The sequence below is a fragment of the Pavona decussata genome, unplaced genomic scaffold, assembly GCF_977016875.1.
Source record: "Pavona decussata unplaced genomic scaffold, jaPavDecu1.1 SCAFFOLD_237, whole genome shotgun sequence".
Lineage (NCBI taxonomy): Eukaryota > Metazoa > Cnidaria > Anthozoa > Scleractinia > Agariciidae > Pavona > Pavona decussata.
In genome coordinates this window covers 1,016,413-1,042,686 of record NW_028145642.1, presented here as the reverse complement: position 1 = coordinate 1,042,686, position 26,274 = coordinate 1,016,413, and the positions used below count along the sequence as shown (strand labels likewise).

The window sequence follows — 26,274 nt, the reverse complement described above, 5'->3', positions numbered from 1 at the left end:
CCTACAGGTTTGATGCTAATTCTCTTATACATGAAGTTAACTCGCCTACACTAAAGCAACCCGATAAAGTTGTGTACATACACCTCGCTAAACTTTGCTTGAAACTTAAGCACTCGCTTACCTGTCTCTCCATATGGCAAGAAGGATGATGTGCGGTCCTTCCTGGGCAGCTAATTTTCGGCGAGTGCTTAAGTTTTAAGCAAATTTTAGCGAGGTTTTCGAAGTGCTCTTCTCAAATGACGGGCCAAATTTTATTCAAATTCGACTTGTAGTTTCCTACCTTCCATTAACATAATACAGTGTTGCACGTGGACCAGCTGCTGAGAGATAAACCGTTTAAAACAGCGAGAAGCATTGAAAACACGGCAAAACACACCGGGTAAGCTTTTTCAGACTTAGTTATATTTTTTGTGGGTTTTGTGGGAATATTGTTTTCTAAATTTCGATTTAATTTTAACGCCATATAAACTCTTACATCACGCTAGCATGGTAACCTGTGTCACAAACGCTTTGGTGATCTGTGGATTAATCGACTGATACTATCGCGGGAGGATTGGGAAAAGATCTGCATGCTCGCACATGACCGTTGCTGGCTTTACACTTCGTGTCTCAAGGTATGCATGGAACAACGCTTGCGCTTCACGGACGTGTTCTCAAGCTTTAAATTCTCTCGATGCGCCATGTTAAAAAAGAATCCTTTACTTCCAACAGACTTTGATTATCGGTATACGGCCTTAAAGGCAAACGAGTAAGATGGGCGAACTACGGGGGGGGGGGGGGGGGATTCGGAGGGATGCTTCTCCGGATAATTTTTGATTTTAACTCCTCTCAAATGCCGAGAAATGTAGTTTAAATTAATCAATGAAATCCTTAATTACTACACTGTTACCGAACAGAAACTGATATAACTTTATTTCTCCGACCTCTAAATTCACCATCATACAATGATATCTATTTTACTGACACCCACTTTAAAATAAACCAGCAACCCAAACGATTTAACTTCCACTGCATTCAACACAACGATGTATAAGTGGTGCATCAATCAGAATGAAAACAAAGAAAAAAAAAATGATAAAAATACTGAGGAAGTGGCAAATTTTTACTATGTATTAGATTCCTTAAAAATACCAAAATTTCTCTTTTTGTTACCGTTAAGGTCGGCAAATTCGCTAGCAATATCTACAAGAGAAAGTCTCTCTGTTCTTTCTTTGTGACTGTTTAATATTGTCAGGTTGCTAAATCGCGCTTGTGTCATTGTGGAGCAAAGCAGTGGAAAACGATCTTTCACCAGATGTACTTGTTGGCGGATTGACTAATAAAAGTTTGCATACTGAAATAACTTCGTTTATCAATTTTCTTTCTGGGGTAGGCAACTCTTTGATTTTAACTACGATGTCGTCAAAGCAGAAAAAATCAGCTTCCTTCAGTAGCACTTTCAAAATTTCCAGCTGGGCAGTCAACATTCCAACATCGACATCATCGCCGGGCGTAAGATATTTCCATGAACTGTAGCTCTCTGGAGTATTCCTCCAAGTCGGGGACCTTAACTAGAGGGACTCCATCTTTGCATATGCAGCAAAGCCCGGTTGATCAAAACGCTTAAGTCAGTAGATTGAAAGTATATAAATAGTAAAAGAGTAGAAACTCTGTAGATGCGTGACCCTTGAATACAAAATATATGAAAATAAACCTTAAAACGTTAATAAAGTGTCAACTGAGTACATTAGTACTCAGTGTGTACCGAAGTAGGCGCGTTGCACCATACAAAAAACCTAACCGTTAACGTAGTGCGCACGTAAAAGAATCCTCATAAATTACATTTAAACCGCAACTGTAAGGCGCATGCGCGCGCACGTGGAACACGCGCGCAAGAAGAAGAAATAAAAATAAATATAAAAATAAATACAAGAAACTAAAAGAAACTAAAAGAAATTAAAAGAAATTAAAATTAATGTTAAGTTCGCTTGGCCTAAGTGTGCCAAGCGTGAAGATAAGCTTCATATCCTGCCGCTTTCGATGGAGGTTGTTCCCCGTGCACTGCTTGACGCCGCAGACCATGATATCGTCTATCGAGTGGGAGGTGGAGTTAAAGTGTTCAGCTACGGGAAGCACAGGAGTTCGATTGCGAATACTGGGCAGGTGCTCACTGAAGCGTTCCCGTATGCGCCTTCCAGTCTCTCCGATGTACATGCTGGTACAACGGCGGCAAGTGATACAGTAGACAACATTCTCAGACTGACAGTTGAAACAGTCGCGGATGGTGTGTGCGCTTTTGGGTCCATGAAGAACAGTCTGAGATGTTATGTACTGGCATGTCTGACAACGGGGACGACGGCAGGGAATGGATCCAGCAGCAGAAGGCGTTGTAGGGCCATCAGTGGAATGCACGAGAATATCTCTGAGATTTCTGTCACGACGATATGAGACGAGGGGCGGCTCAGGGAAGCTTCCACATGTTTCAGGATCCGTTGACAAGATGTCAAAATTGTCCAACAAGATCTTTCTGATTCCAGTGTTGAAAGGATGGTAGGTCAATACCAGAGGCACTCTGCTGTCAGTAGTTTCGCCAAGGCGTGTTGGGTTTAGAACTGCGTCCCGCGAGATGGTCGCGAGCCTCTGTAGATCGTCGTTCAGGCGCTGCTCCGGATAGCCCCGTTTTGAGAAAAAGCTTCTCATTTCCTCCGCTTTGTTATTGAAGTCGTCGTCATTAGAACAGATCCGTCGGAGACGGAGAAACTGGCTGTAAGGGATTGCCTGTTTGTACTGTTGTGTGGTGGAGATAGTTATGTGAGTCAGTCTCCTTGTAGTATACCGACGTTTGTATCCCGCTGCCGTTAATAGACAACTTGATGTCAAGGAACGGCAGCTCCAGCTCACTAATGGTAAATGTTAACCTGGAGAGCTGGATGAAAATTACAGACGTAATCGATGAACTGCTCCAACTCCAGGCGAGTGCACTGAGCAACCCCAACTACGTCATCAATGTAGCGCTTGTGTAACTGGGGAAGAAAGCCAGTATAGTTTGCATAGATCTGTTCTTCGACGAACCCGACAAATAGACAAGCATAGTTTGGACCCATCTTGGTACCCATGGCCACTCCACCAGTCTGACGATAGTGTTGGCCATTAAAAGAGAATGCGTTGAGAGTCAGCAAAAGCTCAGCCAGACGGGTCAGTGTGTGCGTCGGTGGTTCCTTGTTGGTCCGTTGGTCCAGGAAATGAGCGAGAGCTTCAAGTCCACCATCATTAGGGATGACAGTATATAGGGACTTAATGCCCATGGTGAACAGAAAACGAGAACGAGCGTCCATATCATCAAAACTGAACGAATCAAAAACACGAAGAGCGTGGTTGGTATCCTTGATATAAGTAGGAAGGTTTCTGACAAATGGAGCCATTACCTCTTCAAGGTACGCTGAAATGTTCTCTGTAGGACAACTGCATGCAGAAACAATTGGACCCCCAGGGTTACCCGGCTTGTGGATTTTAGGTAATATGTAAAATCGCGAAGTACGTGGGGTTGTGACCACAAGGTGTTGAGCCGTCGGTGGTAGCTCACAAGTGGCGACCATGTCCTTCAGGGTGTCCTTAACGATTTTTTGATAATCTTGTGTTGGATCTGCTTCAAGACGTTGATAAAATCGATCATCAGATAGTTGGCGATTGGCTTCCTGAATGTACAAGTCGCGCGACCAGACAACCACTGCACCCCCTTTATCTGCAGGTTTAACTACTATGTTACTGCGTCCTCTTAGTTCTCGTATGGCTTGCTGTTCTTCTTGTGATAAATTAGTTATGTTGGTACGCCTCGTGTAATTTTGTGAGGAAATACCACGGCGGCAGCGATCAATGTAGTGATCCAGCGCAGAGAATTTTCCATTAAGGGGGGTCCATGTTGAGATCTTCTTATTAAACTTACTGAATGGATCATCAGCATCCGGCTCTTGGTTTACTTCCTCCCTGTCATGGAAATGGGCTTTGAGGCGCAGACGGCGGAAGTACCTCTCACAGTCGGCTCTAACCTCGTATTCATCGGTCGTATTGTTCACAGGAACAAATGTAAGACCCTTGCTAAGCACCGAGGTCTCAGCATCGTTGAGAGTAAGGTCGTCAGGAATGGTGACTACCGTTCTTGTGAGGGTAGGAGCCCTAGCTTGATCGGCGGTACTGTGATTAAACGGCACCTCACCACGTAAAGAAGCAAATTTGGCGTCCTTGATTGATTTAATCTCGCGATGTAATTCAGAGTTCTTTTCCAATATCAAGGTCAAGGCTCGGTTGTATTCAGCTGAAGCGCATTCATCGTGGAAGTGATTACAAACACGCGACTTGAGAGTAGAGATGTTGTTCAGTTGAATTTTCAAGTTCTGGATAGTGGCTTGCATTAGTCGTCTTGAACATGAGTCTGTGATCCTTGAAAGGCGCCTGTTGTGTCGATGGCCATCAGCTGGATGAAAACGGACTCGAAATCTCTTGGGAATCACTCGTTTTCGTAAACTGCGACCAATGAAGGTGATGTGACTGGCAAGTTTGGTCTTCTTAAAGGTGTGATCGGCTAATTCCATAGCCAAAGTAAATAATTCCCGGTTCAAAAAGCGGCTGCGGCTTTGTTTCAAGTTACGGCGTGTGATGGTAACGGTTTTCTTGAAGTTAGGCATTTGTGAAGATGTAAAATCGCATCAAAATCGTAAATAAATAGTAAAAGAGTAGAAACTCTGTAGATGCGTGACACTTGAATACAAAATATATGAAAATAAACCTTAAAACGTTAATAAAGTGTCAACTGAGTACATTAGTTCAAACGTTTCGGGCTGAGCCCTTAATCAGTGTACCGACAAAGGCGCGTTGCACCATACAAAAAACCTAACCGTTAACGTAGTGCGCACGTAAAAGAATCCTCATAAATTACATTTAAACTGCAACTGTAAAGCGCGTGCGCGCGCACGTGGAATACGCGCGCAAGAAGAAGAAATAAAAATAAATATAAAAATAAATACAAGAAACTAAAAGAAACTAAAAGAAATTAAAAGAAATTAAAATTAATGTTAAGTCCGCTTGGCCTAAGTGTGCCAAGCGTGAAGATAAGCTTCATTTCCTGCCGCTTTCGATGGAGGTTGTTCCCCGTGCACTGCTTGACGCCGCAGACCATGATATCGTCTATCGAGTGGGAGGTGGAGTTAAAGTGTTCAGCTACGGGAAGCACAGGAGTTCGATTGCGAATACTGCGCAGGTGCTCACTGAAGCGTTCCCGTATGCGCCTTCCAGTCTCTCCGATGTACATGCTGGTACAACGGCGGCAAGTGATACAGTAGACAACATTCTCAGACTGACAGTTGAAACAGTCGCGGATGGTGTGTGCGCTTTTGGGTCCATGAAGAACAGTCTGAGATGTTATGTACTGGCATGTCTGACAACGGGGACGACGGCAGGGAATGGATCCAGCAGCAGAAGGCGTTGTAGGGCCATCAGTGGAATGCACGAGAATATCTCTGAGATTTCTGTCACGACGATATGAGACGAGGGGCGGCTCAGGGAAGCTTCCACATGTTTCAGGATCCGTTGACAAGATGTCAAAATTGTCCAACAAGATCTTTCTGATTCCAGTGTTGAAAGGATGGTAGGTCAATACCAGAGGCACTCTGCTGTCAGTAGTTTCGCCAAGGCGTGTTGGGTTTAGAGCTGCGTCCCGCGAGATGGTCGCGAGCCTCTGTAGATCGTCGTTCAGGCGCTGCTCCAGATAGCCCCGTTTTGAGAAAAAGCTTCTCATTTCCTCCGCTTTGTTATTGAAGTCGTCGTCATTAGAACAGATCCGTCGGAGACGGAGAAACTGGCTGTAAGGGATTGCCTGTTTGCACTGTTGTGTGATGGAGATAGTTATGTGTGCAGTCTCCTTGTAGTATACCAACGTTTGTATCCCGCTGCAGTTAATAGACAACTTGATGTCAAGGAACGGCAGCTCCAACTCACTTATGGTAAATGTGAACTGGAGAGCTGGATGAAAATTATATATCTGCCTTTACAACCCACCCATTTATTTTCGCGCGATTTTATTGGCTACTTTACGTCACGTGGTGCAAATTCACAGGACGGTTATCACGCAGTGGTTATCACGCAATAACGCCCGCCTGCGTCGATAATTGCCCTCCTATTATTTCCATTGAAAAGAAATAGCTATCGGAAAAAAAAAGCCAGCTCAAGAGTTTCACCTTTTCATCTTTGTTATTTAACATGGAAGAAAAACAAACTCGTTTTGTAGATGTCCAGTCATGTTTACATCAAAAAGCTGGTCGCAAATGCTGTTCCGGAAAGTACAAAAATGTCACAAACCATGCTGTCAACGTCTTTGAAGGTGTAGAAAGTTACGAGTAGACTTTCAGATTTAGTCCTACGCCAACTGATTCAGTTTGTCAAGTTTTGGTCCAATCACAGTGAAAATAAAGTTCCTGTAAACCAATCAAATGTACTTGATTACGTCAATCGCGGGCATCCGCCATCAGATCAGCACTGGCTTTTTTACGAGCGGTTTTCGCGCGATATAAAAATTAATGGTAGGGTTATAAAATAAATAAACCCCTTTCTGGCTTGGTGGTTTGTCGGCTAATAATGTCCTTGGCTGAGAGATTGTCCTCAAAATTTCACATTTGCCCTCGAAGTTTCGCTTCTCGGCCAAATATTCATTTTTCGGACAATCTCTCAGCCGCGGACATTATCAGCCGACATACCAGCCGCCTGAAGGGGTTGTGTCGTCCCAGGATATGCTGGTTCTCCAGTACCACTTTCAATTCTCGAAGGCGCGCGTGTTCTCCTTGGCAACACTGGCCCTATCATGGAAGAATAATTTTTGCTTTTCAGTATAACGGCATCATAAAATGATTTGAAGCTTGCATCACTACGCATTTCCTGCAGGACCGCTTTGGTAAGATGAGCGACTCGTTTACCACTAATAGCTGACATCCTTGTTTGCTGTAAGGTTTTCGATAAATTATGTGAAAAAAAAAAAACAAAAAAACAAACAAACAAACAAAAAAAAAAAAAAAACAGGCGCTGTCCCAAATTCAGCCCAAAGAAGAAGTCGAAAGTGTTCATTTGCGCTTGGCACCCAATAATCTGTCCATGTATATCGGACTGGAGAAAAAAAAACCGCGCGCACCGTCCATCTAGTAGGACAAAGACCTATTATGCCCTTGGCTGCAGATTCGGGTTCTTCAAGGTTTTCTTTTATTTCTCCCAGTAGATTTTCCCGCGTTGGTAAAAACTTTATTGAGGGTAAAGACTTCTTTTACAGTGTCCATAGTGTCTGATAGCAACTTACAGTTTGTTGTTTTCCTTGCAACCGTTCCAGCGTTGTGGACAAACAAGTTAATTAAGCTAAATTCTTCTCTATACCTACTGCAATTAATTTTGAACAAATCATGTCAGGTCTTTTTGTCCTAACATGGCTATTTTTGGGAGAAAGAAGTTACATGTTTAGCTTTGTCACTTGTGTTCAGTTTGCCATACTGAAAATGGGCTATAAGCCAGGCGTCGAACCTGTCGCGCTTTTGACAGGTTCAACGTAGGTGTCGAGGACTTCGAATTTCTTTTGTTAGTCTTGTGCCATGCAACGGGATATAAACAGCCAGGAAAAATAGGAGTCAGATTGGAAAATGGAATTCAACATTGGAAAGTGTCATGTGACTCCAGGTACTCTTTGTTTACAATTACAAACTCCATGGTCTTATCGTTGAGACAGTAAACTCTACAAAAGATCTGGGGGTGCACCTCAGCAGGAATGACCATGTGGCCTGTATCTTAACCCTTTCCTGCCCGAGGGAAATGCCGAATTTTCTAAATCGCTAACTATGAACTGGAAGACCACATGTGATAAACCATTTAAAAGGTATTTTCTGGGGTGTGCTATAAATCACACCAACAGAGATGGAGGAAGTCACATATTAGAGTGAGAAAAGTCCAAAACGAAAGAAGAAAAACTTTGAAAATTTTCCTATTCGATGTACATACTGGGTATCCCCCTAAACTATAGCTTAATGTACAGCTCTCAGTGCATTGCTTGTTGTAAGATATCAACTAGACCCTTCACGTACAAAGGAAAAAAAGTCCAAAAGTTTGAGGGGTGGTAAATCAAGTCTCATATAGGAGGGGGGCATGATTTTATGCCTTCAATTTATAGATCTTTCCAAGATCTTTTGGTTGTGCAAATTTCACACAAATGGACCAAATACTGAGCTCATTATTGTATCTTGTGCCATATGGCACTCTTGGGCGGGAAAGGGTTAAAGAAAGTGAACGGGAAGACTCTGAGCGTCGTTAAACTGTCCACGCAAAACAGAGGAGAAAGCATACAATCCACTCGTTCAGCCTACATTAGAGTTTCAGAGTACTGCTCTTCGGTCTGGGATTCTAACACATTTGAACGCATTAATACGATAGAGCTCACACAAAGGAGCGCGCTTATAACACTCGCCTGTTCATGGCCTTGGATTTCTGCAGCAACAAGATCTCACTCAGGCTCTATGCTTACACTAAGGCAAAATGGAATACCTACATGTATGTACCAGAATAAATGGGAGGAACAAATGTAGTTTCTTGTGAAAGGAAGAGAAGATGGGCAAAGGGAATCAACTGTTTGAGCTCAGCACGACACAAAGAAAGGCCAACATTTTCATAAAACCAATAAATTATTTTCATAATTTACAAATACATCCGTTACGTTAGACACAAAACTACTTGCTTATAAATGCTACTTTGTCGTAAATGCCAATGAACAAACTGCTAGTTTGTTCATTGGCATTTACACCTCAACTCTAAAATCTGCAATGTGGTTTAAATTTGTATTTGGTTTGAAAAATTTCAAACTATTTTAATTCTTAATATATTTTCATTTGTCTCAGAATTGGATTGGTTACTATAATCTGGAACAAAGGAAAGTAAAAATTAAACTGATGAGAAAAAAATTCAAACCACATTTTTAATCTTGTACCCAGTAAAATTCATTTTAATGCATCAAAATGTATCAGGAATATGGCTCATTACCTGACCATAGTTAATTGAGGGACTGGTTATGAATATTTGTCATGAAAACAATGGTGCTGCAATTATGTTCGAAGGGCCACGACAGTGGACAATCCTTTGTTTGAATGTTCACACTACAGTTGAATATTTTAACACGAACGTTTCTTTTGGTCAGTTGCTCCAACACATTTCAAAATCTGTTGTTGTCTGTGCACTGTCAAGGCCAAACATGCTACCAAACCACAACAAAGAAATTTGTCAGGCGTCATAACCATTGCCTTTTATAACTATGACCTGACTGTGCATGCCTAAAATTTACAGCCCGAGAAAGCTGCATGAGCTACCCATGATGGATTTTAAAGATCAATTTGTTGCTAAAAATGTCTGTAAGATTCCACCTATCAAATTAAAAAAAAAAAAAAAATAAATAAATTCAAGGATTTTAAGTTTCTCATATGAGAGGCTGGGCTGAAGTTTGTTGATAATGGTATGCAAAGTTAGCAGTTGTATGTGTCAGATTGCCGACCAAAATTTTCCCCAAAACTTTGGGGAAAAGAAATTTAAATTTAAAAGAGAGACATGCTATGAAATATGCACAATGGAAGAACCAGTACTAGTTTAATGAGATCTTAAGTTCAAATCGGTGCAAGAAACCACTTTTCATAGAAGGCCAGAAGCATCAAGACATGTTTTCTGTAGAGTTTGCGTCTTTGTGCATGCAGAGCAAAGGTTTGAAAGTTTGCACAAACATGGTGACCCAATTTGCATCAAGCCATTTTCATTGACCAATCAGATTGGAGAATGTGACCAATTTTACCACAAAAACATTTGGGTACAAGATTAACCATATTTTAAGCCTAAAAAAATGCCTAATTTTACAAAGCCAATCTTTCATACGCCCCAAAAAGAATTTTGTCAGTAATTTATTGTGTTAGCTGTTGTCGATTCTCTTGGTTAGTTATCAGCTTGATATAAAACTTTGAAGCATGCAGCCTATGGGACAAAATTTACATTCAGTCCTAAATGCTGCAAAAATATATCAAACTTCATTCATCCAAAGAGGGAATAACTTAAGACTATATAAGTGACTGCATTACACTGACCCTGTCGGACCTTAGCACAATAAATTTAAGTCAACAAGGCAAGGCAGAGTTAACTATCAGTCACTGGAAACGTAGATTAGTAGTCAAGTTGTTTTAAACTTCATCTCTCACAATTATTATTCTAGAAAAGACTTACAGGGGAATCCTCCCCTGTACACCATGATATTCCAGATGCTTATAGAAGAATTGTCGTCGCTTCTATCCACATCCCCATCCACTAGTAGACTAGTTACTACTGTTGAACAGAAAAATCATCTTCAATATGATCCCTGATGACCAAATAATTATTTTGCTTAGATTGTACACTACAAGCAGTCTCTACCTTCTCCTACTTTATACAGAGCATGTTAGATTCAGCAAGAAACTTAGTTTACAGTTGTTCGCATAATTTGTACATCTCTTGTGGGTGAATGTCCACAGTCTACTCAGACTGCTACCTGTGAAAAGTTCTTTATCAAGTTGAACAAGAATAATTACATGACATAAGGCCCAGAATCAATTGTACCAATAATTTGAACGTTCGTCAGTCCTCAGTACAACCTGCACCACCACTACCACTTCTGTGTATTATACTGTAGACCAAATATGTCTTTACTGAGTTGGATCCTTCAACGTAAAGACCTGATTTCCAACAATGTTTACATTAAAAGGTAAAAGCGTATTTAGTTTCTATGCAACAAAGTAAAAAGGCATATGTTGAGGACGGCGCCTACTTTTATTACTGCGCAGACGTTTTGCGCATCTCGAGATACTCAGGTTTCCTATGGGTGGTGCCTACTAAAACAGGGACATTCTTGCACGGTTTAAAACTATGCGGAGAAAGCAGAACTTAGCAAAATTGGGGGTAACCAGGCATTTTTCAGAGATAACAAAGCTTCAATTTGGAAAAAAAAAAAAAAACGTCATACATTGCTTTGTATTTTTACTGTTTTTTTTTAGAATAATTTCTTTTTATTGTTGCTAAATTAATCCCTGCTAAGATCTGCTTTTCCCGCATAGTCATAAGCCACACAAAATACTTCTTTATCAGTAGGCACTGTCCTTAATCTGAGTTCCCGATGAGTGTAAGACCCTTGACAAGGTCAAGGGTCTTATAAGTCCCATCAGGGACTCATTTGTTGGTATTCCTATCCTCATGAAAAACTGAATACAGTTCACTGATTACACAAATAAGAACCCCATTTAAAATATTTTCTCTTTTTTAACAGCTAAGCTTTTTGTCGACAGTGAGGAAATCATGGAAAATTTCCAACATGATTTTTGCAGAGACTCAACTAAAACAATAATATTTCCTTTCCATGTGTGTCTTGCTTTTGATTTAAAGTATATTCATGTATTTTTTTACTACTCAGAAGCAATCAGTTCTTGTTTTCTTTGTTGCCCAAATGAGCATTTGACATAAGGACCCAGCCATATGGTACAACACTGCATACAGTGAAATTACAGAGAAACTCCATACACCTCCAAAATTGCTGTGTACAGTGCTGTAGATTGCATTTCTAAACTGTTGTACACGATTTTGCATGTAACATTTTGGGGTTAGACACACAGCACATTTACGACTGCATGTCATGTTGCCCACAATGCTATACCCTTTGTCTACACCTTATTAAAACCAAACTACTATTGTAAGCCACTGTTACATGCCTCAATGCTCCAGGAATGATTGCTGGTTGCCCTCTTTACTCTTGATTTTTATATGGAATTCCTTGATACAGTTTTCTAAGGCCTGCTTGTTTCCAGCAAAGTAAGCACTTATAGCATTCTGGAATAGTAGTAACTGCTTGTGCATCACCTTCACCTGACCAAGACAAAAGCAGCAACAACTTTGATTATCAGTAAACTACTAAACGATTTCCATGTATTACATTCCTTTTTTGGAAATCCTTGTTCTACATTCATGGTGAATTCCAAACACATCCAAAAAAACCAAGGACATCCATTGAAATATTTTTGAATAAGTCTACTGGATCACCTGTAAGTACCATATTTATTATTAATCCATTGATCACTGTGCCGGCCAAAACTGACTGTGATTTTGTGCATGTTTGTGTTTGGTTCCTGCCTCCCCAAGATGTTCCCCTTTTGTTGTAATTGTCTTCAGGAAAGACTGACTGATCAGAATCCATTGTCTGCATATATATTTCTAGGTCTTAGGGGGGCCTGGAAAGGAACACTTTTGTCCCACACAAAAAATAAAAAAAATTTCAGTAAAAAGCTCAAGCGTGAATTTTTAAGACGCCAATTTCGCTTTTTCAGAAGGAGCAAAGAGTAAGAGTACACCTCAAATCATCATTTAAGTTGCAGACTTTCTTGGTAATGTGTGAGCGCTTCTGGGAATCCACGCCAATTTGTGCTGAAATACTTTTCTAATTGACCGATTCTTCATATTCCTAAGAGTTTTTGCAAAATTTTTAAACAAGGTGCTCCAAAAGGGTAAATAAATTCGCTTCAAAATTGACTCGCAATTCATTCAAATTGCTTGCGTGGTTCTCGAATCATAGCAAAAGTTTTACACACTCGCTTCTTGGGTGTATAAAAAGGCTTCTCTGAATTAATTATTCATTTGGGAAAGCTTTTTGTCTGCTTGTCCTTCTATTTTCATTGATGAAACGTGGCAACTACATAATCTTATGTAAACAAACACGTCCTCGCGAGCAGATCAAATTCGCCCATGTGTCAAGACAATCAACTTTCATCAAAATTTTAGAGATTTTTACTTAATGTTTTGGAGGAGTGTTGTTGTTTTTTTACCTTGTGTATTTTTACTGTACATGGGTAGTTTATTATCACTTTGCTAATTTCTTGATTTTCCCTAGGTGACATTGGTTTAATCTTTATTATTATGAAGAGAATCTGGGTGTGTGGCTTCCACATCAATTCTAAGAATGATGTATTATTCACTCAGTGACACAGGCAATCAGGCATACTCGGGAAATCAGGAAATTCGAGTTCTCCCAACAGGAGTCAACAGGGAGAATGAGGATTTCCTTGTTCTCCCAACAGGAATCCAGGCTTAAAAAAATAAACATTCATATTTATGCCATAATCAATTCTGTTCTTGTCTTATTGGTACACTTTGGTAGCTGGAATTTTGTATATAGACTTAAAATGATCAGTGTTGCAATAATTATTAACTTCACACATGTTGGATCTTTGACTGGAATATCTGTTCCTTTCAGCTTTCAGATTGCTATCAGAACCAATCAATGAAAAAGTAGACCCTTGCAGACAAAATTGCGAAAATCAGTGAAAAACAAAGTGAAAGCCTGGAGGCATGTCCTCTCACATTCTCTGATTCAACACTTTTCTTATAATCACCTCAGAGCAGACTTCAAGCAGACAAAACTCTACAAATTCATGAAAAAATATCACAAGGCAAAAGTTTCTTTGAAAAGCTATACCAGTACCTTATTTTCCTCCAAGAATCTGAGTTTGATTGCCAAGTCACCTCGGAGTTTGTCAAATTTCTCTTTCTGGATGTCATACTGTTGTTTAGCTTCTTCAGCTTTAACAGCAGTCACTGCAGTTCTTGGTCCCGCTTGGGTAGACTCCAAGTCTGTTCTGTAAGCATCATACTCTATTCTGGCAGATTCATACGCTTTCACCGTCATGATGGAATCCTCCATGGTCTTGTGTACAAGAGTGGACAAGTTGGATGTAAAAAAGTTCAGTGCCCCTAGAAGCACTTCCCCATTCTTTGCAAGTGACCTTTGAGACTCTGAATTATAGTTGAACTCATCCTGCAACTCAGGAGACTTCATCCCTAAATCGGCAAACGCATCCGCAAGACCCCTCTGACTTTGAACCATGTTGCTAAAATGAAGTGACATCTGCTTTGCAAGCTTCAGAACATTCATATACTTGGCTTGAGTTTCTTTCAACAAAAGAATTTGTCCTTCAAGTTCAGTGTCCACAGTTCTTGTTCCTTTACCAAATCTTTCAGAAAGGTACTGCCTAGTATACTTGTATGTTGAAATACTCCATTTCTTCAAGTGATCTATTTTCTGTGCAGTACCTGGTCGAATGACAGCTGGGGCGGCAGGATGGCCATTCTGGTATGTCCCTTCCGGTGGTTGCCATGAACTTGTTGATGAAGTTCCTGTCGAAGGTTAAATAAACAACAATTAACATCAGGTGAAACCTGTACCTGATGGTCAACTTGAGATCCATTTTAGAGGACAATGAAGACAAATCACCCATTTTTAAAAGTTGAAAAATACTAAGAGGGAAATTCTCTCCTGGATACACAAAAGTTAGTGGCAGTGCCAGATGACACTTAATCAGTTGTTACATTTTAAAATATTAATAATACAAAAACAGCATAGACGAAATAATTTTAATGGCTAAGATCATCCTCAGAGCATTCCATTGAACTTTCCCATCATCATCTATCAAGTCCCAGAGGAAAAAGGACTTTCCGAAAGTTTGCTAGCCTATGTAGCATGTGTTTCCAAATTCTTACTACACGAGTAAAGAGGTCTTGAAGGGTGATACATAGTTAAAAAGACTTGTGATATTGTATGACACTAACCACAATCAAAATAATCTTAAAACTAACCAGTGAAGATCAATGAGTTATCACAAATTATGAGTGGAAAACACAACCAGTGGCATTCCTTTAACAAATGTAATATTTTTTATTATATGAACACCAGTGAAATACTAGGTGAGCTTTCGGGCGAAAACATGATATCTTCACATGTGAAAAGATTACCGTTGCCGTGGTTACATAATAAATGGCACCTTTTGCAATGGTTTGGTATTTCATTGGTGTACAGAACATCACATGGTTGCTTGGAGAACTTCCGTATCTCTGCATGGTCATGTAATATGCTCTATAACTTTTAATGTAAAGTTTTATTCAAATTCTGTATAATTTGAAATGATCTTATATTTTGCGCTATTGTTCTTGTGCGTATACAACAGAGAAACTATCATTGTGAGAATGCATCCCTGGGACAAACCGAAATATTTATGATACATTGTTTAGAGATGTACAATTTTTGTTTTTTATGTTATTTCAGTACACAAAGAAACCGAGATTAAGATCTGTGTTCTAACCACTACTTTAGAATTTATAGTAGACTGAAAAAGGCATCCCTAAGGGGTAAATGTGCAAATATTCTTTTTTTCTCACAGACAAACAAAGTAATATTTGCAACTAGACTATGTGTAAATCAGGCTTCAGAAAAGTCAACATTATTTAATAAATAAATCACTCAGGGTTTTAATTTTTTTAAGCAAGTTAAAGTAACAAAATGTAGTATTTTAGGTTTCATTAATCAGCATACAATCTATGCTTTAATAAACACACAAAAAAAATGTGTGCAATTAGATAACATCTTGCACACAGTTTGCATAGCCATTGGTCTACCCTTCATCAGCACAAGTTTTAAAGAAATGTAAAAGGTTGAAGGGTAATGTTTAATTACAAAAAAGAAATAAAGCCAATGGGACTTTGTGACGACACATTTCAATTTATTACTGTCAGTTTCATTTGCACTCTGTTGCCTAGCAGAAGCCCAGTAGCCTGGGGAACCTTAGAAAATGCTCTGGGCACCTAACACTTTACATGTTGGGCTCCTAACTTCTTTGCTTTTGGCCTTGTGGGCTCCTTGAAAATTTTCTTATGCAACAGCCTTGATTTGCGTCAATGAGGTGGCTGACTAGTCTTTTTAGTCACTGGTACACATTGAAAGGGCTGAATAACTTAAACCTTTTTATGAAAGAAGGAAAATGCACACATCTAAGTACCTTCATCATGAGGATGCCTTCCATGTGGGTTATTCCAATCATCATCATTACGGTTTTCAAAAAAGATGTAGCATAACGTATTGTTATACAAAAATGGTATTAATTGGTATATACCAGCCTGCAATCTTACCACTTGGTGAGATTTGAAAAAACAAATGAAATGCTTGGAGTGGGATTCACTGGGCATAGCCACTGCTCCATTTTTTTACACATTACTTTTTTCCATAACAGTGAGAATTTTCTGACTATAAGAAATAAAAAAACTATTTCTTAAACGCATTCATCGGATTTCTTTGCTTCGATGTTAAAAATGCTAATAGTAAGCTTATATACAATGTAAGACAATGCTATCTGGCTTGGTTTTCTGGATTTTTTCTCTTTGTATGCTGACATTGTTAAACAGCGAATAAGCCATGTCCTCTCAAAGTACAACATACAGGTACACCATGATTTTTTTACTACATAGCCGTAACTTTTTTTCCACGCAACGAAAGAACTCAAATCAGATTAACACTGAAATTAGGAGAAACTTCTTGGAGTTAGTGTTAACGAAAGCTTTGGCTTGAAAAGACTTTTTTAATAATGCCAAAAAAATGCAATTCTTAACTTGAAGATGGAAATAAACATTGAGAAATCTGGACGAGAAATTCGCTCTTTCTTCGCCAACTAAACCGTCAAATATGGGCTTGGTCTAAACACAAACCGAGGGTGGTTATTCCGGCACAACTTTTGAGGATACTATTACGTACATGCGGAAACAAACGTAAAATAGACAAACGGGTGCGTTCCCACTCGTGTTGACACACGATGAACCTTACATAGCAACACTAGAAGAAGCAAGAACACGTTCAGTATAATTTCCTCACCAGAATTTTCTAGTTCTAATCTTGGTGAGTCGCCCGGTGTGTCGTTGAGTTGAATGGAATGTCCACTACCCTGTAAATCAGTTGCCACTTTCAACATTTCATCCATGCCAGGGAAATGTCGTGGGTCATCTTCTTCAAAATCGATCCTTGTAGTTGCATTAGTACCAATGGCACCAGAAATAATATCGTCGTTTAAATCGGTTTCACGAATACCGTCCACTGCCCCTTCACGGTCGTCCGCCATGTTTTCTCCACATTTGCTGACGTGACCTGTCTCATCCGGGAACTTACTACCACGCACCACGTGTTAATAATTTGTGGTCATTTCGTCATAACCCTCCGGGGCCGGGGCTTTATTACACGGAATGCCCGCAGGGCATGACGAGTCTAGGTTTCGGTCGGGTATCTTCTTCGTCGTAGCCACAAATCGGTACATTAATTTATTCATTAAACTAACCCCTCTCCTACTCAGGATGTATTGTTCTGATTGTCTTCAACAAAAGCAGGCCAATCAAAATCTATTATTCGGGCACATATCACAAGAGAGGGGACCCACTCATCCCTTCCTAGACTGCAAGCAGTCCCTTTCTGGATAGTCGAGAAGTCGCGCGAAATAGCCGAGCGCGAAACAAGATGCCTGCTTTACTGGCATTACGCGTGATGCTGGGGCTGATTCATTTTTTTCCAACTGTATGCTTCGCCGATTGATAAAACTATCCTTGCTAATGGAATAGTTTGAGTCACGACGATCGCGTTACGTTGTTTTCCTTGTGTTACGCGACTCAGACTTTCACCGGAAATGTGTGGAATTCCATTACGATCACGTAAGCTTCTCAATGACCTCTTTTTAGTCTCGCGTCGTGGTCAAGGACTGTCAAACAAAGCACGATTCCTTCGCCATGAACTCACCAATTTCTACCGTTTTAAATTTCGAGTGCTTCTTAGAAGTTATTCTTTCGATTTGCCGCTTCAAAATGGTGAAATTTCCGTTTCAAAACGGCACACTTGAGTCCAGAACATGTTATAAACAATATGGCCCCAAATTTGATCCGTTTTTAATAAATAGATCAAATGATGCGTTGACGTCACACAGGTAGGGGTGAGTGGGTCCCCTCCCTCGCGATGTAAGCGACAAGAATGGATTTTGATTGGCCTGCTTCTGTTGAAGACAATCAGAACAATACACCCCGAGTAGGAGAGGGGTGAGTTTAATGAACAAGATGCCTGCTTTACTGGCATTACGCGTGATGCTGGGGCTGATTCATTTTTTCCAACTGTATGCTTCGCCGATTGATAAAACTATCCTTGCTAATGGAATAGTTTGAGTCACGACGATCGCGTTACGTTGTTTTCCTTGTGTTACGCGACTCAGACTTTCACCGGAAATGTGTGGAATTCCATTACGATAACGTAAGCTTCTCAATGACCTCTTTTTAGTCTCGCGTCGTGGTCAAGGACTGTCAAACAAAGCACGATTCCTTCGCCATGAACTCACCAATTTCTACCGTTTTAAATGTCGAGTGCTTCTTAGAAGTTATTCTTTCGATTTGCCGCTTCAAAATGGTGAAATTTCCGTTTGAAAACGGCACACTTGAGTCCAGAACATGTTATAAACAATATGGCCCCAAATTTAATCCGTTTTTAATAAATAGATCAAATGATGCGTTGACGTCACACAGGTAGGGGTGAGTGGGTCCCCTCCCTCGCGATGTAAGCGACAAGAATGGATTTTGATTGGCCTGCTTCTGTTGAAGACAATCAGAACAATACACCCCGAGTAGGAGAGGGGTGAGTTTAATGAATAAATTAATGTACCGATTTGAAGCTACGACGAAGAAAAAGAAATCGTCCCGTTTTTAGACACGGTATGCCCCCTCAGGGCATCCCGCGTAATAAATTAATGTACCGATTTGAAGCTACGACGAAGAAAAAGAAATCGTCCCGTTTTTAGACACGGTATGCCCCCTCAGGGCATCCCGCGTAAAAACTGGAGAAAACGAGCGGAGGGGAGCTTGGGGAGAGGCCATCTCTCCCCCAGTCTCTTCTCATTTATTTCTCCTCGCTCCAGTCTCGCTGCGCTGTGAGCGCACCCTCTCGACTGACCAGAAAGGGACTGCTTGCAGTCTAATCCCTTCCTGTGTGACGTCAAATCATTATTTGATTTATTCATTAAACCTTGATTAAATTCTACCCTCTCCCAGAAGGGATTTATTGTTCTGATTGTCTTGAACAAAAACAGCCAAATCAAAATCTATTATCGGCGCGTATATCACGAGGGAGGGGACCTACTAATCTCTACCTGTGTGACGTCAAAGCAAGTCATCATTTCGAAAAGTTGTTTTTGATCAATGGCGGCCACATGTATGAATTTAAGACTCTGATCTGCCGTTTTCAGAGAGAAAACTAACCTTTTTCAAGGGGTAAATCGAAATAATAACTTCTAGGTAGTACTCGACAGTTGAAACGGTGGAAATTGGGAGAGTTCACAGCGAAGAAATTCCGCTTTCAAAAACAGACCGAATAATCAACGCGAAGGGTTAGAGATAGAGGAGGCCAGACCAGTTCAGCGGGGTCATGACGTTATTGCAGAGTTATTTCTGGTATGATTTCTAGTAACACAACGATAAGTATCACGCAATATATCTGAATAAAACCATTCAGACAATTATTTCAATTGCCAAGGGAGGATAGTTTTTAAATATCTGCAAAACATACAATGGGGAATAATTGGGGTTACATTAAGCATTCCGTGTTATGCCATTAGCGACCATTAGCCGGGCATCTTGTTACAATTTCGTAAGGGGTTTTAGGTGGGCTTATGTCTGAGAAGGGGGGGGGGGGATATCCGACGGACTCATAAGCGGAATAAATAAAATGTTTCGAAACAAGCTTAAAACAAAACATACTTTTTTCACTACAAGATCAAATTCGAAACTCCAACTTTAACCGTAACCGGAACATAACAAAATTAAACAGACTTTGATCCCAGTTCTACTTCACAAGTGTTAAAAGGCTTTTCACTTCACACTCGTGTTGCTCATCATCGTCAATGCCATTGTCTGACTCATCCGTTTCAAAGTGATACTCCACGGCTTCTTCAAGGCCGGTGGGCAGTTTCTGAGCGGGGATTACGTATCAAGGAATGCCGTGCCCTTTTTTTAGGAGCTAGTGTTTACATATGATGAGCCTATTAGCGGATGGGGGAAGGGGGGGGGGGGGAGGGACTTATAACTGGAATAAAAATTTTGTTCACAAATAGATGGGCCTATAACTGCGGGGGCTTATCAAACCCGGGTCATTTGCTTCATATATCCTATCCACATCCATTTTAACCATGACAACAAATGCATTTTTAAAGCAGTGCTTAGGCCTAAATATAATGGTGTAGATCAGTGCTAAATCCCAACGACAAAGGCATAAAGGCTTAATAAGCCGTCCCATTTAAGCTGCACTCTACGCTGCTTACATGTTTTAGTCACTCCTCTCGACGAGATTGAACTAATTGAACAGTTTGGAGTCATGGCCGAGGGAAGGGGGGGGGGGGGTTTACTCCCTAATATAAGCTACATAGGTATGTGCCGCCCCAAAGGGTATGGTTTTTCAAGGGAACCAAGAGAGCGAATAAACATATTTGTCTTTTCAACTCCAAATGAATAGTAGAGAAAGAGAAGTATCCAAAATATATCACTCGAGCTCAATTTTCGCGTGAATTTTACAAATTCTTGACTTTGGCACTGATGCGAAGCTTAATTAGGCTAAAAGCCAGGTCTGAAAACGGTTATGGATTTTAGAGGCCCAGTCTGAAAACGGGTGTGGAAAATGGCATGTTTTGGTCTGAAATAGGGTTACGATTTGGAGAACCGGGCGGCACATCTCCACCGAAAATTCAGAGGTGTACCCCAGGGAGGTCCAGATCCCTAACCTGGGATCACCCTCCCCACCCCCAACTTAATTTTGAAGTATTTTTTTAATCTAACCCAGGCGCTCAGTAATGGGCTCCTGTCTAACCTTAATAAATTTTTAGCTGTCACCAGCGAGACAAAATAAGCGATATTAAACTCAATGACAACATTTGGAGCTCAGTTAATTGAAGCATTAACGTTTCGCAGGTCAATTGTTTTAGGGTCCTCTAAGTTTTAGAATTGTTGTTTAGGACGTTTATTTCTTTAAACACAGGGCGCCCACACAAACTGTGTGACTGTTTGTATTTTGAATTTAGAGGAATTGAAAGGGAATCCCGAAAAGCCTCGCATTGTATCGTAATAGATTGCGAAGAATATTCTCATTTTAAACAAAGATTGATGGATTGATTGATTGATTGATTGATTGATTTGATAACATTACACGGATGAGTCCAGACTCGTTTAAACGCAACCCCGTTCCCATGGCTTTGGCCCTCCCCATTTTACAAGGGAAAAGCACTGGGAAGGAGATTGGTTTAAACATGAACGTGCTAATTACGGATTAAAAGATTTTCCCCCTTATTTTTCCTTGGTAAGGGATTGCTGCTTTACCAGCGTCATTGAAGCGGCAAATTTTATGATGTAGTCTGATACGAGACGTCTTTTTGACTGAGTTTAAAACTTCGCGGATCAAAACTGTCAATGGCTCGAGATTTTATTTTCTCATTGACGTTACCATGGAAATTTCATACCCAGATGCCCCGGGATAAGATCAGTTACCAATACAAAAAGACGTTTCCAGGTAAATTTGCTGTTTTCAGAGGTAAAAATGGTCTCAAGTAATCTCTGTTTCATTTGCAAAGCCGATGACTGTGTCGGCAACCTATTTAATCATGTCTCGTCGTTTTCTCCTGCTCTCCCCCCTTATCTCTCTGTGCATTTGTGCAATTAAACTTGAGATAAGGAGGTCGATATATCGTTCCAATTTTACGTAAGCTTAGATATATTACTGGGTACTTTAAAACTGTTTGATATAAGACATCTATATGAAAGACCGCGGGAGGAGAGACCACCCGGAAGAGAGACCACTGGGGTGGAGGGGGAAGACCGTTAGGGTGGAGAGCGCTGAGGGAGAGACCTCTGGAGCTAAGGTGGTGGGGGGGGGGGGGGGAGATACCATCGAGGAGGAGAGACTTAAGAGGGAGAGACCGTGGTGTGAAAATCAAACCAAGACCGCGGGAGAAAATTTACATGTAAGTGCGTAAATTATACCGCTGACAAGGCTTGCTCCGATAAAAATCGATCAAAATAGGAGTTGGAAACAATAAAATTTTAGCAAGATTACTACTTCAGATTTAGTAAAATGTGAAGTAGTGAGACTCCTCAAACGTTATTATGAAGATGATCTCAGTCTTATTATATAACCGTATCGGCTAATTAGACATCTGTTTTTAAATTTTAGTTTCGCCGCTACGTGACTTCCTAACGGACAAGTGACCAAGAAAACAGCGTCTTTTGGTTCCACTGCAGCAACATAACAAATACAAACTATTTTTACTCTTCTTACCTCTTAAAACTCTGTTAATACTCTTCTTTAGCATTGTCCTAATAATAGAAGGGCTTGCTTTTTTCGTGAGTTGATACTTAAATGCCACTGCCCATGCGGGGAAGGACAATAGCTGCCTTGCGGGTACCTGTGGACGGCCTGTGGATACCTGCAGTTACTCCCTCATGACCATTCATGTCGGGCAAAACAGGCTCCACTTAAACACTATTGTTACTCGCTGCTAAGGCCTTTTACAACATAAAGTGGGGATAAATAAATCTCCCGAAACTGTTTCAAAAGGTTAACAAGAGTTTGTTTAAAGACTGGTATGACTTTTATCTGACAAGTTATTGAGGCCCAAGAGAAAGGGAATATCAATCACACCTCGCTGTGACTGTTCTTTCGCTTGGTAATGACTAATGTCTCTGTTTATTTAATATGAAAGAATAATGATACGTTCTGATAAGAAAAACCTTTGAGCCAGAGTTTAGCTCACAGTACTATACTGCTAGACTACGAGAAAACAATTAATAAGGTTGGAAACGATAGCGGCTGGATATTATGGATTTGGGGCTAACAAACGAGAACATTTAACCAAATGTCTCCTATATTCTAGATCGTGTTTTAACCTTTTTAAAGTCTAATTTGTGTCAGCTAACACGGTTTTATCTCTTCTGGTTTTTTAGCTGAAAATTTAAGGGAACTGAATCTTATCCCCCAAATTTCCGAGCTGTTGTTGGCTTGTCAAAAATGCTAGCTATAAACCATATTTAGACAATTAAATTTGCCCCTCCAAAAGTAAATGAAATTAGTTTTTCAGTGTTAAAAAAGCTAGAGGGTACATTTCGCTGACCACAACGCCAGTTTTCTTCACAATTTAAGCTTAATGTCTGAAGCAGGCAATAATTTTCCACCGAAATTGGTGTCCCGGTGTATTATTGAAACGCAAGTCCTTGTGTAGTTTTTAGTCTTTAAAAGTCTTTAAAAATACTCCTAAAAATACAGAGTTCACCGAAAAAAACAGGTACTAGTTGTTCAAGGATCTGATAACGTCAGCCGATGGTTAAGTCGCTGCCCAGCGGACGAATCATTCTCGAACTTCGTTCAGCTCGAATAATTCCAAATTCCAAATCTCTTGGATCGTCCGAGACCGTGGTGATAGTCGAAGCGTCTGGTCAACATGTTCTCTACCTCACACATAATAGTGACAAGACCTTCGTCATCTGTTGTCTGCTCCTGGAGAGGAGCACGCAGGATTATTCGAGCTGAACGAATACACCGCTCCCAGACACCTTCATGGTTACTGAGAACCATAAGGCGGATTGAAACTCCATTTGTTATTTCTCTGAAGAAGGGCCTGGTGAATTTTGTTTTGGTTTCAGGCTTGAATGGACTCTCTCAGCTCACATTTCCATCTTGTAAAATGAAAGTAATGAATCCTCTAAGGGCGAGTTAAGAAGGAGTGAGAGTCCGAACTATGAACCACTTCAATGTGTACAGCGCGGACAGTAAGGCATGTGAAGATAACACAGTAGCTTCTAACTGGACCTCGAATCCGGCGGACCTCAAATAGTCCGAAGCAATCTACAAAAAGAAGGTTTGTCGTGAATGAAACGGTGGGCCGGCAGGTCAGCCATTTTCTGCTCGCATACCGATGCTTCCCATCTCCGGCGGCTGTAACATCTAGAGAGTGCTCTTCTGACCACGAAATTCACCTGAATGATCCAATATCACTGACAAATCAAAGTTTTGACATGCTGTCTTCCATAATGTCCCGAAAGTTTATGATAGTGCTCAATAATCAGGTTTGACACGTGATGCTTTGGGTCAGACGATTAATCCAGTCTTCTGCCAACATACAATGACCCATCCGTGACTGATTCGGATTCAGTTTAAAAAGAGAACTACTTCTTTTGATCTGTTTCGTGTTACATGTACTTGACTCATTAAGCTCGCGGAGCTCTGCTGGAAAAACAGCTTTCTGAACGATCTTCATTACTTCCTTTTCGGCGCAATTCATTATATATTTCTTCAACTGTAAGACGAGGCGGTTTCCTGGTGCCAGGAGTCTCTTCTTGAGCACTCCCCACCGGACTTTGACCGACCTTGCGAAGATTATTCCAGTATCGTAGGATCAACTGACTTTTACAAATGATGCCAGCAGGAGCCTCTCGTTAAAAGGTCTACGATGGGAGTAACACACGAATCGACTGAGAGAACACAGGATTTCGTGTGCGATTTGACTACCTAGAAGGACTCTGCTTCGGGATCATCGTTTTTAATATCCAAAAGTACCTCAGGTCCCATTGGCCCCTGATGGTCCGGTTTGCACAGGAACTCCGGCTCCATTAACCACCACTTAGAAGTTAAAAGAGCTTCAACAGGCAACCTCCTGGACGCGTAGTCACCAGGGTTTGAATCTCCATTCACATGTCGCCATTGGTCAGGGGTTGAACCATCGCGTATCATTCCATTGGAGTTTGCGATTAAAGTGTGAAACCATCTGCTTTCGTTCTTTACATATCGCAGTACTGTCATACCGTCCGTCCAGAATATAAGCTTTTCACTCAACTGCATTTCAAGCTCTCGCCTCAACATCTTGTCAACACGAAGAGATATGGTGGTAGTAAAGAGTTCCAAGAGAGGAATAGAAACCGGCTTCATTGGCGCGAAGCTCGACTTTCCAAACAAATACGAAAAGTGTATTCTCCCTCCTTTGTTCATTTAGCGTAAATAAGAAGCTCAACCACAGGCTAGCTATGACGCATCGGAGAAATGGTGAGGCTAGGCGGACGATACCTGACCAAAATCTTCTGGCTTTAAACATCAATCGACGGTTTACGATATGAGGTTTGGGAAATCTCCAAGTCTTTTTATTCCACGGTGTGCTATACATGCGAGGAATTTCATCATCCCATCCTAACCTGATTCGGCAAAAGTCTTGAAGCATTTATTTCGTGGTTAGAATAAAAGGTGAAATGAGACCTAGGTGGTCAAAAAACGGAGCTAACCGCGGACAACATGCCCCTATGTGTGGCAGGTTTAGGTTTGACACAGACGTTGAAACCAAAGGAGTCTGCCTCCACACACCATTGCACTCAAAGGGCTTGTTAGATAGGCAACTTGTCCTTGCCTAGATCAAGTTGCTTGATGTCCTTTTCGTGCTCAATCCCAGGGATAACTTCGAGAATCTCGCAGTTATTACAGAGCCACTTAGTAATCAGGAAACCACCTCTTGAAAGCAGAATATGTACATGCAACTGTCCAACGCCTACGTGCGTAACGGCTTCAGTCTCCGATAACAGGGACTTCAGGCATTTGTCCATATAGACGTTTTTCCGCACCGTATTTACGACTTCAAGAGGGAAATATTCACTGTTATCGTGTGCAGTTTTGAGAAGAGCAAAGTTAGCACAAGCCAGTGAAGAAATAGCCCCGAAGAGATGTACGACCATTTAGTACTCTCCCATATCATTTGCCAGATGACTGTCTTACCACTACAGGAACCATAGAAAAGAGCTGCCAGGATCCGGGACCCTTACTTGGTGAAACATAGATTGTATTTCCGCCATCACTGCAATTGTATATTCTCGAAATCTTATCAGAACTCCAACAAGAGAATTGGTAAGTTCTGGATCCTTGAGGAGCATGTTGTTGAGGAACGTGCTCACAAATTAAACTTCGCTGAGCAGTCGAAAACCACGCGAATTTTCTGCGGCTTTTGAGTGGTGCATACCATGGTGAGTAGGTGGTACACACCGACACACCGTGATGAAGTAGATACCAAGCCCTTCCCTCTTCGAGGTTCTTCTCATCAGGAGGTATGTCACGATTATACCATAACTTTGGTTTTCTCTTCAATTTTCTCTTTAACCCGTTGGCGCGCTGCAAGGCCTTTGACCTGTTGTTTCGAACAGGTTCTTGTCGGTCTTTAAACGGTAAAGGAATTTCACCATGTCCGTCTTTTTAAAACTGTGCATGCCCGTCGACATTCTGCATGAAAAGATATTTCTCCTGGGACATTTCGGTTGTATCATCATTGATGGAGTCCGTCAAGTGGCGATTGTAAGATTGTAAGAAGCCCG

General features: G+C 40.9%; 3 protein-coding genes and 1 pseudogene across 3 annotated transcripts; all 4 read right to left on the bottom strand.

Moving 5' to 3' along the window:
• Positions 1-1,935: 1,935 nt before the first annotated feature.
• Positions 1,936-4,048, bottom strand: LOC146457782 (uncharacterized; annotated as a pseudogene).
• Positions 4,049-4,292: 244 nt separating this feature from the next.
• Positions 4,293-7,782, bottom strand: LOC146457781 (uncharacterized). The gene is given in 5 exon segments (XM_085091543.1): positions 4,293-5,858; positions 5,860-5,887; positions 5,890-6,013; positions 6,726-6,824; positions 7,702-7,782. Coding segments are annotated over 5 exon segments (1,164 nt in total). The 3' UTR covers positions 4,293-5,026.
• A 3,592-nt stretch (positions 7,783-11,374) lies between these two features.
• On the bottom strand, positions 11,375-17,016 carry LOC146457780 (arfaptin-2-like). Its single transcript, XM_085091515.1, has 3 exons — positions 16,742-17,016; positions 13,529-14,220; positions 11,375-11,919 (listed from the first exon to the last, which is right to left on the bottom strand). Exons 1-3 carry the CDS (start codon positions 16,983-16,985, stop codon positions 11,767-11,769), a joined length of 1,089 nt encoding a protein of 362 aa, XP_084947641.1. The 5' UTR covers positions 16,986-17,016; the 3' UTR covers positions 11,375-11,766.
• A 7,420-nt stretch (positions 17,017-24,436) lies between these two features.
• LOC146457779 (uncharacterized) lies at positions 24,437-24,913 on the bottom strand. Its single transcript, XM_085091542.1, has one exon. The coding sequence runs from the start codon at positions 24,911-24,913 to the stop codon at positions 24,437-24,439; it is 477 nt and encodes a 158-aa protein (XP_084947668.1).
• Positions 24,914-26,274: the final 1,361 nt, after the last annotated feature.